Source organism: Mastacembelus armatus, chromosome 2 (genome assembly GCF_900324485.2).
Source record: "Mastacembelus armatus chromosome 2, fMasArm1.2, whole genome shotgun sequence".
In the NCBI taxonomy this organism is placed as follows: domain Eukaryota; kingdom Metazoa; phylum Chordata; class Actinopteri; order Synbranchiformes; family Mastacembelidae; genus Mastacembelus; species Mastacembelus armatus.
Genome location: NC_046634.1, coordinates 3413736 through 3426656, shown reverse-complemented (window position 1 = coordinate 3426656; position 12921 = coordinate 3413736). Strand labels below are relative to the sequence as shown.

The window sequence follows — 12921 nt, the reverse complement described above, 5'->3', positions numbered from 1 at the left end:
GCATCAACATAGATAAGGCCTTGTTTCATTTCAGGGTATCTGCACAACATTTTGAAGTGGGCAGAATGTTTTACATCAGTAGCATTAATATCGATATGTAATACTGAAGGACAATAGTAAATGCAATGTATTTCACTGTTATGAATTAAAACAAAACATGAAATAGTCTAAGACAAATCACAGACAACTGCTGCATCACTGACTGTCTCTACTAGTCTAAAGCATCACCTACACAAACAAACGCAGGCTTGCACAAATGAACATGTTAAGGACTGCAGTCAGACACAAACTGTAATCACCAAAGGTCACCAGAAGTTCTATCAACCTATCTGTACTATGTGGAACAACAAATTCTCACCAACTCAGTTCCAGCAGCAGTATCCTGGACAAGGCAGACCCAGTCGCAGGTCTGAGGTGAATTGTTACTCAGAACCACATTCTTTATGCGGGAAGTCCCAAAGTACAGGGGCCCAAACCACAGACACGAAACTGGAGCCCCCTGTAAAACAGCACAGCATTTTGTTTCTACAGACAGAAATGGTGAACTTTGTTTTCAATAAATCACATACTATATGAAGTACTAAATGGGTTCCACTTGGACCACTGGATTACCTGCAGATCAAAGACCTCAAGGCTTTGATCCACCACCTCAGCCCTGATACTGAGAACTACAGGAGAGCGATTCTGGAGTTTGATCCTAGGACAGAGGCGGTGCACAACTGTTACTCAAAGCAATGACTTAATTTTATTTCATTTTCTTAACAGTTATGTTTGCTCTTAACAATAATCAAATGTAATACTAACATTTTATTTACTAATAATATTTTTCCCATAAGGAAACATTATGAGCTAATTTCACGTTTCTATAAAAAGGCCTTTAAATATTATTTTTTTATTTAATAAAAGGGGACATTGTTTTCTCCTTTCTGTTCAACTGGCTGCAAACAGTGAACTGGGGTTATAAATCTGTCTTACAGAGCCTTGTCATCAATCTGCTTGGGTCCATCTGTGCGCAGTTCAATTTTCAGCCACTGGGTGGAGCCAGCTGCAACGATTCCACTACGGGGTGACAGTGAGACAGAAGAATCTCCACTGTACTGCACTTGGAACACACCTTCAATACACACAAATACATATATTTTTAACTTAATGCAATACTGTCTTATGTTATACTGATTTCTTTCTGTACATTCTTATTGTCAAAATCTGACAGATATGATTTTATTTTGATGATTTAAAATCTACTCATATTATTATTTTATAATGTTGAGGATTATTGTTTTGAATGTGAAAAATAGGTCTGAGGTCTGTGATATGGAATCAGTAGATTATATTACAGCTTTATAGGTCAACATTGGGATTTGAGCTTCTTCTTCGACTGCTGTTCTTCTACTTGTTATATTGGCGGTGCCATTTGAATGAGTTCTGTAGATGTTACAGCTAATGTTCTGTATGCTGCCACCTGCTTTACCGGAGGCCAATACAGCAAACATATCAATTACATCCAGTGGGATTTTTTCATAGAAAGATTAAAAATGCGAGAGAAACACAGGAAAAACGGGAGGGTTGACAGGTACATATATATATATAAATAACTGTTGTTGTTCTCATCTATATAGGTTGAAGTATTTGCAATTCCTGCATTATACCACTGTTAGTATCTGATTAATAAAAACCATTTGAACACATTTTTCAAAAAAAAAAAAAAGACATGTCATTGCTCATGAACAGGCTGAATATAGTATCATCAGGCCAAAAGACCCGTCTGATTTACCTGGCACTGCTCCTTGATTGGTTATAGGATGATGTTTGCTGATCACCTGGCTGTTAGCAGAAATACGACCAAAGTCTAACATAGAGTCCACTAGGAGCGAGCAAACCCTGGGTAACCTACAGGAGTGGTACAGTGACTTAACATTTCAATATATTAGTGATGTAATTGTCCACAAAAACTAATGCACAGTACATTTATATCTTTAATGAATATCACACAATATGTCGAGGCCTGCTTACCCCAGCAGTGGGATCTCAATGGTCTCTGCACCTTCTACATGAATCAACAGGCAGTCTCTAACCTCCTCCTCTTCCTCTGGAACAAACTTCAGCAATCCACTTACAGACAGACCAGGGACCAACACCAAGCCTGGGCTACTTGTTGTGAACTTGAACAACTTCAGGAGAAATAAGGAGGAAATGAAGAAGAAGCACTTAATGATACATCCATCCCAAATAACGAGTAGTAAATTTCGTGTGCACTCTAACAGACGTTTAGTTGGTTAACTTCTTCAACTAAAAGTATCTGAGCAAATGACAACACGTGCAAACCTTGCGCAGACCGCTCTATTTAAGTGAAGCTTTTGCACGTTTTTAACGTTTTGCACCTGGAGAGTTTGGAGCGCAGGAAGAAAAGGTGCAGCCGATTGAATTAGAGGATGCACATAAACATATTGGCGCTTCTTCTTTTCCTTTGGGCTCCTCCCTTCAGGGGTCGCCACAGCGAATCATCTGCCTCCATTTAACCCTATCCTCTGTATCCTCCTCACCCACACCAACTATCCTCATGTCCTCCTTCTCTACATCCAAGAACCTCCTCTTTGGTCTTCCTCTAGACCTCCTTCCTGGCAGCTCTAACCTCAGCATCCTTTTACCAATGTATTCACTGTCCCTCCACTGCTCCCTGCTCTCACTACAGATGTCAATACAATGTCATCTGCAAACATCATGGTCCACGGAGGTTCCTGTCTAACTCGCTGCTTGTTGATCAGGTTGCAGGTTTATTGTAGTAAATCAGGCCCATAGAGACAAACAAACACTCGCTCCTATTAGCACGTTATTGTCACCTGTTAACCCAACCTGCATATCTCACACGGAGACAACACGCAAACTCCAAACACACAATCACACCTGTGTCAACTGTTTAACATTCCTCAGTGTATTTTGACATAACATATCAATGGGCCCCTGCAATTCGAATTGAATTAGTAATTTAAAGTGACTCTGTAAATGTTCAAACACAACATATTAAACTCACCTTTAACGCAGGCTGTCCAATTATTATTTTCTTCGAAGTCTTCCCGACGTTTGTCGCTGTTACTCTCGTCCTATAAACCTGCCCGACTTTTACGTCTTTGAACTCGACAAACTTCGGTTCAACTCGAACACAACTTCCAGCCATGATGGGACGTTAAGCTTCGTATTTATTTACTGACTCTAAGTGTCATAAATAGTTTTTTCCTCCCGTTAAGCGGTTTTTATCACCGCATACCGACACAGCCTCACGGTGTTTTCCTCGAAGCAGACGTTGACAGAGCAAGTGGTTTCTGGGCAACGTAGTCGCGCTCGTTTTATAACACTGGACGGTCCAGGCGGGCGGGGAAGCTGCTGCCGCCCTACATGTCATCATGATCTTTTCTGTTTATTTCAATTAGCTAAATTAAAAACAATCACAAGACATGACAAGACAAAAAGCATGTTTTAAAACACGAATCTTCTCGTACTGCTGTAACAGGGTTCAATGAAGGTGTACATTTGTTTTGATTCTGCAGCGTGTTGACATCTAAGTAACAAACACCAGAGGAATGTTGTTTTTACATGTTTGTTCTTTTGATGAAGGAGGAATGAAAATAAATAAACAAAGGTGAAAAAAAACATATATTGTCTATTTTTTGTTTGTTACATGTTCCTGACACTGTAGTTGTCACTATATTTGTGTAGGGTCATCATGGTTACATGTGTTGTGACACCTTAGACGCTGCACATTAAACAGCTGTATACAATTACACTGCCCCTATGTTTGATGGAATAACACTGGAAAATAATAAAAAAAAAAGAACATGAAGAAAACATCACATGATGTCAGCAGAGGTGGTGTAATATCTTTATTTATGCTCTCACTCGCTCGCTCTCACACTGTCCTGAAACAAATCACAGTTGAACAACAGAGATGAACCGGTAGAGTTCTATACAGGTGGCTTAAATTATTAAACAGAAAGTGTACAGCTATCACTACTGAATTTAAGGCAGAATTCCACATAAAGGTGGTCAAAATATTTCATACTTTGACACATTATTGTTTCTCTAATCAACTAAGAACCATCAATTAGACAGTGGGAAAAGAACATCTACAACAAAATCCTGCCTTCAACAATGACTTCATGTTAGTAATCTATCTGTAACATTTTACATGAATAAAATATACTATGTATTATACATTAAGATTCTCGACCATTTATTACATGTTGCCCTTCCCAGAAAAAAGGTATTATTGCATCTCTAGAAGTAACCATGGTCCTGCAGCAAGACAGTCAGGTCGGTTCCACCGTCATGCAGGTTTTTTTTAATTTTTTTTTTAAAACAATTAGCTTCAGATGCTGACACATTTAGAGTCATTTGGAGAGGAGATGTCCATGGATGACACTTACCGACAAAATGTATGCAGGTGGAAAAACAGATTTCTGTACAGTCATCCTAAAGTTCAGGATTTGCAAATTTGATGAGTTTTTAAAAAGCCAAGACCAAGTAGATACTTAAGTTCCCAAACTGTGCTGCCATGCTAGCTTGAAAATATCGTTTTCCAATAAGCTGCCCCACCTCCCCCCCGAAAATACTGTCCTTAAAGAAACAGTTTGACACTTATTTGCTGACTTCCCAAGAGTTAGATGAGATGATCTGTTTCTTGTGTCTGTGAAGTAAATATAGTTAAGACACCAAGAAACTTGTAGAGCCAGAAGGTGTTTTACACCTTGGTTTATATACAAATGGAAGAAAAAGCCTTTAGCACATTTCCATTGGACAAAGCCAGACTTGCTGTTCCACTGTTCAGTGTTTTGTGCTAAGCTAAGCCAGCCGGCTGCAAATGGACATGGTGGTATCAATATTTTCATCCAGTTCTTGGAAAGAAAGTGAATGAGTGTATTTCCCACTTCCTTTAACTGGCACAGGAAATGCATTCCTGGAGGAGATATACATGTAAAATAGCAATGGAGAAGACTCTTCAGTGATATGAGCTATCATTGTCACAAAACATATACAGAATATATAAAATGTATATTTACTGGAATACTTCAAAAAAATTTACTAGATTTGTTATATAGCCCACTCTTGGATAGCAATGAAATATGTTAGTATTGGCAAATATCTACTCTTTAGGTTTTCTGTTGTGAGGTGCATCAAGTCAATAGCGGCATTAAATACTGCACACAAAATCCACACAATTGTGGTTTGCTGTGGCAGGTTTTTAAAAGGACAACACACAGTTGTTGGAAAAATATACAAACATACAAAATACAAATAAAGTTGATTTAAAAATTGTTTAAAACTTTTCTGTAATTGGCCCATAAACACAGCAGTTACTGTAAGTGTTAGTTCTGGCTTCCTTCTGTTGCTGGTATCACCAAACACTAATATACATAGAAAAGAACACTATTGTGTCGTGGTTCCTGGCGGTAATACTGTTTCTAACAAATGTTTCTTTGTTTTACACAACTTGCACACAGACGTACATGACAAAAAAACACAGTGTAGCACAGTACAGAGGTGGTTGAGTGTGGCATGGTATAGATTTTCGGATCTACTGATTGACAGCACAGTGGCACTGCCAGTATGTGTCATCACAAACTTGTCTCCCTGTCCAAACTCTTGTCATGCTTCCGCCGCTTGTGTCGCTTTTCACCACCACCAGAACAACTGCACAAAAACAGACAACAAAACCAACAGAAATATCAAGAAGACAAATAATAGTGAGTGCATCAATGTTCATGTTTTGATTCAGAGTGCAAATGCATTGCCAACTGGATGACTATCAACCCATCCAGATCCAACAGCATGCAAACATGGATTTTAAACCTTAACAGCAGTCTGCCCTAACTTCAGTGTCTCGGACAACAAACTGCTACCACTTATGACTGAGATATACTGTTAGTGCTGTTCATTTAACAACTTTTACAACATGCTGCAACTGACATCACTGAATGTGTCCTTGAAGAAACATGCACACTCAGACCACATTATGTTGCCAACCCACCAACATCCATTTCCTATTGATTTATCTCAGTGTTTACTAAGTACAGTAAACCCACATTGTGAAATCTGAACTTGCAGCACAGACCAACAATGGTTTTATCATGCAACAATCAGGGACTGAGACTGGGAACAACTTACCTTTGGGGTATCAGCTTCTGAGAGGTTAGGAAGGGGAGCTAAGGGGTGGAATTGAATAAGAGAGGCAGGCATGAGATATGATGTTAGTCTACTCTCTGGGAAATCTGTGTGGGCAGGGCTTCTCTTAGATAAACCCTTTTATCCAAACATGTTTTTTTTTTTTCAGTAAACAGCTTCCAACTAAACACACAACCCTTTGAAATTGATTTCTGTCTTTATGCAGAATTTGGTATTAAAACCAGCTGATGTAGTACTGGTACTGCTCAGGGGACTAACCTTTTAACGCTTGCTTCCTTCTTAGTGCTCTCAGCAGGGTTGACACTCCTCCACACATTCCCAAAAGCTCCTTTGGACATCTCATCCGTGATGTTCACTGTGGATGGGTCACTCCTTTTAGAATACATCAGAGAATGACAAAGGGTATTATTTCACTGTCAACATGATGTTCCTCTAAAGCAGCATACACATGTGTAGTTGTGCATCTCTGTACTTGTTATTTTTAGATTTTTAGGTCATGGTGAAGTGCCAACTTACAGGGATGTTTAGCCTGTCACAAATTACTGCCAGCAACACAAATCTTTGTGTTATGTTTCCTTCTGCTTTCACTTTGTTTCTCTGTCCAATTCTCTCACTCACTGTTCCAATATCAGTCTCTACCTCACCAGGTATTCAACAAAACAATGGCACAGATTTCACACCTGCTTTGAACCGTAAAATACATATTGCATGAGCTTTTTATTAACTGCCACTCAGTACCATCCTTTACTAAACAAGGACAAATGTAATTTGACTGTTTAGCCTGCAGTAAAGACAGCTCTCGGCTAAGGACAATGTGACACAGTGGCTTTTGCCTGAAGCAATGGCAAACAAAAGGCAGAATGAGCCTCACTTATAATGTCCCTCCAGCGGCACTTGCACAATGCCTTCCTCCTCGGCAATAATACTGTGTTCCTCCTGAAGAAGAAGACAAGAGAAAATCTAAAACACAGCACGTGCACGTTAGCAGCTGCAGCTGAGCATGTTCAAAGTGATCAGAGGCAGCTTCTAGTCATCTAAGCTGTGGTCTCTTAGTGCACCTCTTGTGCTGCATCCTCCAGCTTCTTCTTCTTCCACTCTGGCATCAGATCATCCAGCCAGCTCAGTTCTCTCTTAGTGAAGATGAAATCCAGCAGTTTACGAATGAACACCAGGGCCAAGACCTGGAGAGCAGAAACGGGTATCAACAATTATATGCATTATGCACACAACACAAATAAACAATGCGCACATACGCAAAAATGTTCAGGTTACCATCATGGGGAAGACAATGGCAGCCTTGGAGGTCTTGATGATCCAGAGCAGGACCAAGCAGCTGAGCTGGATGATAGTGAACAGGTGCACTTTCCTCAGAGGGACGTGACGAAGGTAGATGAAATCTGGCTGATGTTTGGCTGGCATGCCGAACAGTTTCAGACGGTCAAAGAACTGCAGACAGATCCAGATACAGACAGAGATTTAAAAATTCATCCTGTGTTGTTCTGAATTAGTTCCATCCATCCATCCATTTTCTATACCCGCTTATTCCTTAACCAGGGTCACAGGGATCTGCTGGAGCCTATCCCAGCTCTCCTCAGGTGAAAGGCAGGGGTCCACCCTGGACAGGTCACCAGTCCATCACAGGGCCACATAGAGACAAACAACCTCACACACTCACACTCACTCCTATGGGCAATTTAGAGTCACCAATCAACCTGACATACATGTTTTTGGACTGTGGGAGGAAACCAGAGTACCTGGAGAAAACCCACACAAGCACAGGGAGAACATACAAACTCCACATAGAAAAGGGTGGGTTGCGAAAGGGTGGGTTGCAAACCCACGACCTTCTTGCTGTGAGGCGACAGTGCTAACCACTCATCCACCATGCTCTTTCTCTTCCTCTTTCTCTGAATTAGTTCTTCTCATTAAATACCAGCAGGAAGCATCTGGGCTCACCTGAATACCTCTGAGTGAAGAAGCCCCCATGTACAGAAAGACTCCATACAGCACTGGCATGGGGATAAACTGGAGACAGAAATATTCAGAATCACTATGTAGAATATGTAGATGTCTTGTTCATATATACCAGATATAGTTACAGTTTCCCAAGAAAACAAAGGCACAAACTAAGAGACAGTGAAAGCTTTAATCACTAGGCACAGAATCCTAAGAACAATTCATAATATCTCTACATTAACAAAAGCCACATACTGTGACAACATAAAGGCCCAATAAGCAGAACTCCCAGTAAAAATGTCAGAGTGATGCTCAGCTAGTCTCTCTCTTATTGTTTGAGTCAAATCTAAAGACAACATAGGTGAGGAGACCATGGATGAGAAGTTTTCCTATTTATCATCAGCCTTTAAAGTAGTTTGCCGTGTGGCCCAGCAGAGGGCGCTATTAGTTTGATCTATTGAATGTTGACCAGTAAACCAAGTTGATAAATCAAAAAATGAAGGAGCACTGTAGGACATGAATCACACCACACCTTTAAGAATTTGTTTCTTATGTAATAGATATAATCATTAAAGTGAGACTATGTAGTACACTGACCTGCAGCAATGCAGGGCATCTAGGAGACAACAATAAATTCTAGAGTATAAGATAATTTTTTTTTTCAATTCTGGTAAGTATTTTTATGAAACATATGACTAAATGAAACATGGCTACACATCTTGTGTGAGTGTGTATTTTGTATTAGCCTCTGACCTTGAGCACAGAGGTCATGAAGACGGAGCAGCCCATCAGGGTGAAGATCATGAGGCCGGTGAAGCGCTGCTCTCGGATGCCCAGGAACTTGGGCTGCTCTCCGGGGGCTGAGCACTCCGACTCCAGCTTCAAGCTGTTCACGTGGGAGATGGAGAGCACGGTGGCTGCCACGAACCATGGCAGGCCCATTACAGAGCACACGCCCAGCATCACCCCCACCACAAACAGGTCCAAGTGGTAGCCACAGCCTTTCTACAGGAGCCAGACATGAGACACTATTATTTAGCTACAGTACAGTTATTATTAAGATATACTGAAGACTGTTCTAAAGGACTTTACATGGCAGATTTCAAATACCTTCAGTTTGTGCTCCTTCCTGTTAATGATGACAGCTGTGATCTGCTGGTCCATGAAGATGAGGATGGTGCAGAGCAGAGAAGGAATGAAGGTGATGATGACAGTCCACCAGGGGTTTGGCCCCACAGGGTTTATAACCCAGCCACGATCATCCCTGGTTGGCTAAGGAACCAAAGAACAATGTATATTGTATAAATCAGCATATTTAATCAAAGTCAATACGACAGTTGGCTGAAACTACATTTTAATGACTTGATTCTTATTGTAGTTTAGCATTTTATTTCATTTGTGCCTTTTTCATTGTGAGGCTTATGATAATTCATCACTACAAACTAGTTTAATATAAATCAGCTGTTTCTTTCATCTCCCATAACTCCATATTGTTATTGTGGTCATTTATCTATTATTTTTCCATATTCTTTTGAATAGTTGTTTCACTTCTCTCTCCATTTCTTTTATTTTTCCTGTTTTCCTAAGTATGAAAAATAGAAGAGAGAACAAAACCTACATTCCTGCCAACATTAAGCTTTAACATGAACTCTGACTAGTATTAAAATTGCTGTGCTGGGGAGGCTTTTATCTGGACTTACTTTGAACTTGTTGGGGACCTGCAGTTTAGGTGAGGGGATTCCCAGGGCATAATCTACCAACACCATAGTGAGGATGGTAATGAAGACAGCAAAGTCACTGATGATGGACCGCACCTGGAGGAACAAATACATAGATACTTTTCCAACAGAGTCCATGCTACATCTAGATGTTACCACACTTATTACCACAAGGTGGCACCAGTGTACTACAGATTACTATGTCAGCATCACGCCACACATTACACTCATGACTGTCATCTCAATGATAACTCATAGAAACTGCAAACATAGAATGGCCACACAGAATGCAGGCCTTTTGCTGTTTCATAAAACAACCAATTGATGGCAGTATAATCTAACTCTGTGACTGTTGAACGATACCTACTTTGGTGGGGAAGTAGCGGCTCGTCTTGAACTCCTTGAGGAAGGCAGACATGAAGACGGTGGAGAAGAAGAGGACCACGCACCAGAAGAGGACGTCAGGGATGTAAGGACCGTGGGGACCACAGGCGGTGCCCTCGAACTCCCCATGCAACATCTCGCACTCCTACTGACGCCAGAGGACATGGTAGTGGTGATGATGAAGGTGATATTAATCAGGATGAAGAGCAGAGGAACGACAGGGATAATGATGCCCATAAAAATGACCAGAGTGACAGTGGAGATGAGGGCATGGATAGATGTCGGTCATAAATTAGTGAAGTCTGAATACCAGCAATCTTCTATTTCTAGTTATTACAGTACTTAAATTGTATATGTTGTACAGATATTTATATCACCCAACATGATTCTGCTGTTAGTCTGTCTACCAAGCACGTGTAGGAGTGATGCAGCACTGCCACCACTGGTGTGACTTATTTGTGTCTGACAGTGAGAGAATCCACTCTTCACACTACATCTTCATGCTGATTCTGCACAGCAAAATCCTGTGAAATCCTGCCCACGTGTTCTTAATCCACGCCTAGACCTATGACGCGTCTTGATAATGCAAATGAGTGACATAGTGTGGTGGCAGACTATAGGAAATATCTAGCTTTGTGTTTTTGGTTGGAGTTTCTGGCAACTGTTAGCCTTTTCCCTTTCCTCCTCTACTCAGGATGATACTTTGATTTACCATAACAGCTTATAAATCCAGATCTGCTCTGGATTCTTTATCCAAACTGGTAGCTTATTTTGGCCACATATGTCTGTGTCACAAATAACTCTTATTGCTATGTAACATATGCACAGGTATGTTGTATTTTCGCCCAGATGTCAAGGGTTCCCTACCTTGACCTCCAGCATGCTCCAGTTGACCTGCGAGGACGTGATGTTTCTGTCCTCCCAAACACGCAGAGTCTCATTGCTGGGGTCCCTGGGCTCCACACAGGCACATCTGTGAAAGATAGTTTTATTCAGCTTTCTTAAGATACAGATGGCATGATGATACTATGAAGATAAAATGGGGAAAAAAAACATAGTGAAAGACAGAGAGAGAAACAACAACAGAAACACTAACCAAAGCCATTTGACTTTCCATTCAAAAAAAGGTAGGATGCCAAATAAAGACTTCTTTTGTTTACCACAGTTTAATTGTACTGATATTTTTTCCATGAATAATAATCCTGTACAGTTATTTAAAAAGTGTAAAAACAGGGGGTAGGCTAAGTGGCTTCTGCCTTGAATAGCATTTGCAGATATTCCTTTCAGGCTGTAAAGGTTAATCATTCTGGGGGTGTGAGAGAGAGGGGACCTGAACCAGGTATCATTTGTTGCATCATTATAACATTCCACATATTCCAATAATTTCCACTTACAAAATGCTTAGCCACTAATATGAAATTACTTATTCTGCTGGCATTTTACAGAACTAAATGTCAGCATCCCCTGCTGTCCACTACACCAGAGCAGAAAACCACAGAAGTGCTAACTGTATGTAGCAGGATAAGGCACATTTTTTATTCAACCAACAGTCTGAAACCAAAATTCTAATGACAGAAATGAAGAAAACAGGAGCACGTACGAGTACTGTGTGAGTTTCTGAAGGTTGTTGTTTTTATTGATGGGGTAATGCACTCCCAGGTGGATCAGCTTCTCCAGGGCCTCATAGATAAAGATGATGCAGATCAACGCAGCGAAAGCTTCTTCAGTGAAGCGTGTGATGTAACAGACAAGCGAGCTGGCATCTGTGGCCACCAGCAGTAGACAGAAGAAGGCCGTCCACAGGCCAATACAGGTCCTCAGGGAGAGGTAGGAAAGACCATACTCCCTGACAAAGGACAAGACACACACTCAGGAGGGGAAGAGATGGATATGTAACTGGACATGGCAATCCACATGCGCATCTAGCTTCTAAATGTAAATATTACAAATGACATATTTGTACATCAGAAGAAAAAGATGACCTACTTGCAGAACTTAAAGAGGATCTTCTCAAAGACAAGAACAGGCCCAGTGCTACCCAGGATGGTGAGGGGCTGACCAGCAAAAAGGGAGTAGGCTATTCCAGTCATGGAGGCCCCAAACAGTGACTCAATAGCACTCTGACAACACAGAAAACAAGGCCACGATTCAGCTACTTAACATCAGGATCACAAAGTCTCTTGTGATAAACATTTTGCTGCTTACCACACGTCCCTCTGTGGCCTCACCCAGGAGTCCACCAAAAGTGATGACGGGTGACATGCAGGCGCAGTAGAGGAAGAGGAAGGAGGCCAGACACTGCAGACTGATGGCATCTGTGAAGTCGGAAAGGTAGTGAGGAGCCTTTCGCTTGATATCCAAAAAGAAACCGCCAAAAAACCTGTACAGAAACAAAAATTCACATTAAATATTCCGTATGAAACATTTGAATATGCATGAGAAATCACCAACAAACTACACTATGTCCATTTGTATGTTAAATAAAAAAATACATTAGATCAGGGGTGTCAAACTTACGGCCCGCGGGCCAGATGAGGCCCGCAAACGGGTTTAATCCGGCCCGCGAGATGATTTGAAGTTTAAATTAGCTGCAATTTTTCAATGAAAGAAACTGCTATTCTAAATGTGTCCACTGGGTGTCGCAATAGCGATTATGTTAAGCAGGCAAACTGTTTATAGCGGGGCT

At 40.9% G+C, this 12921-nt stretch overlaps 2 protein-coding genes across 3 annotated transcripts in view; both read right to left on the bottom strand.

The window, feature by feature from the left end:
- LOC113127135 (cilia- and flagella-associated protein 47-like) overlaps positions 1-3341 on the bottom strand; it is a 35511-nt gene extending 32170 nt beyond the window's left edge. For both annotated transcript variants that reach the window (XM_026301415.1, XM_026301416.1), the window contains exons 1-6: positions 3032-3341; positions 2014-2171; positions 1775-1890; positions 976-1114; positions 613-697; positions 359-499 (exon numbers count right to left, since the gene is read on the bottom strand). In XM_026301415.1, coding sequence (XP_026157200.1) covers positions 359-499; positions 613-697; positions 976-1114; positions 1775-1890; positions 2014-2171; positions 3032-3175 — 783 coding nt within the window. In that variant the 5' untranslated portion in view covers positions 3176-3341. The remainder of the gene's footprint in view (positions 1-358; positions 500-612; positions 698-975; positions 1115-1774; positions 1891-2013; positions 2172-3031) is intronic.
- Positions 3342-3863: 522 nt separating this feature from the next.
- LOC113127137 (sodium-driven chloride bicarbonate exchanger-like) overlaps positions 3864-12921 on the bottom strand; it is a 36664-nt gene continuing 27606 nt past the window's right edge. Inside the window, exons 13-26 of the mRNA XM_026301422.1 lie at positions 12441-12615; positions 12222-12355; positions 11836-12081; positions 11103-11208; positions 10219-10380; positions 9834-9947; positions 9244-9405; positions 8887-9138; positions 8134-8202; positions 7450-7623; positions 7236-7358; positions 7049-7113; positions 6436-6549; positions 3864-5685 (exon numbers count right to left, since the gene is read on the bottom strand). Coding sequence (XP_026157207.1) covers positions 5610-5685; positions 6436-6549; positions 7049-7113; positions 7236-7358; positions 7450-7623; positions 8134-8202; positions 8887-9138; positions 9244-9405; positions 9834-9947; positions 10219-10380; positions 11103-11208; positions 11836-12081; positions 12222-12355; positions 12441-12615 — 1972 coding nt within the window. The 3' untranslated portion in view covers positions 3864-5609. The remainder of the gene's footprint in view (positions 5686-6435; positions 6550-7048; positions 7114-7235; positions 7359-7449; positions 7624-8133; positions 8203-8886; positions 9139-9243; positions 9406-9833; positions 9948-10218; positions 10381-11102; positions 11209-11835; positions 12082-12221; positions 12356-12440; positions 12616-12921) is intronic.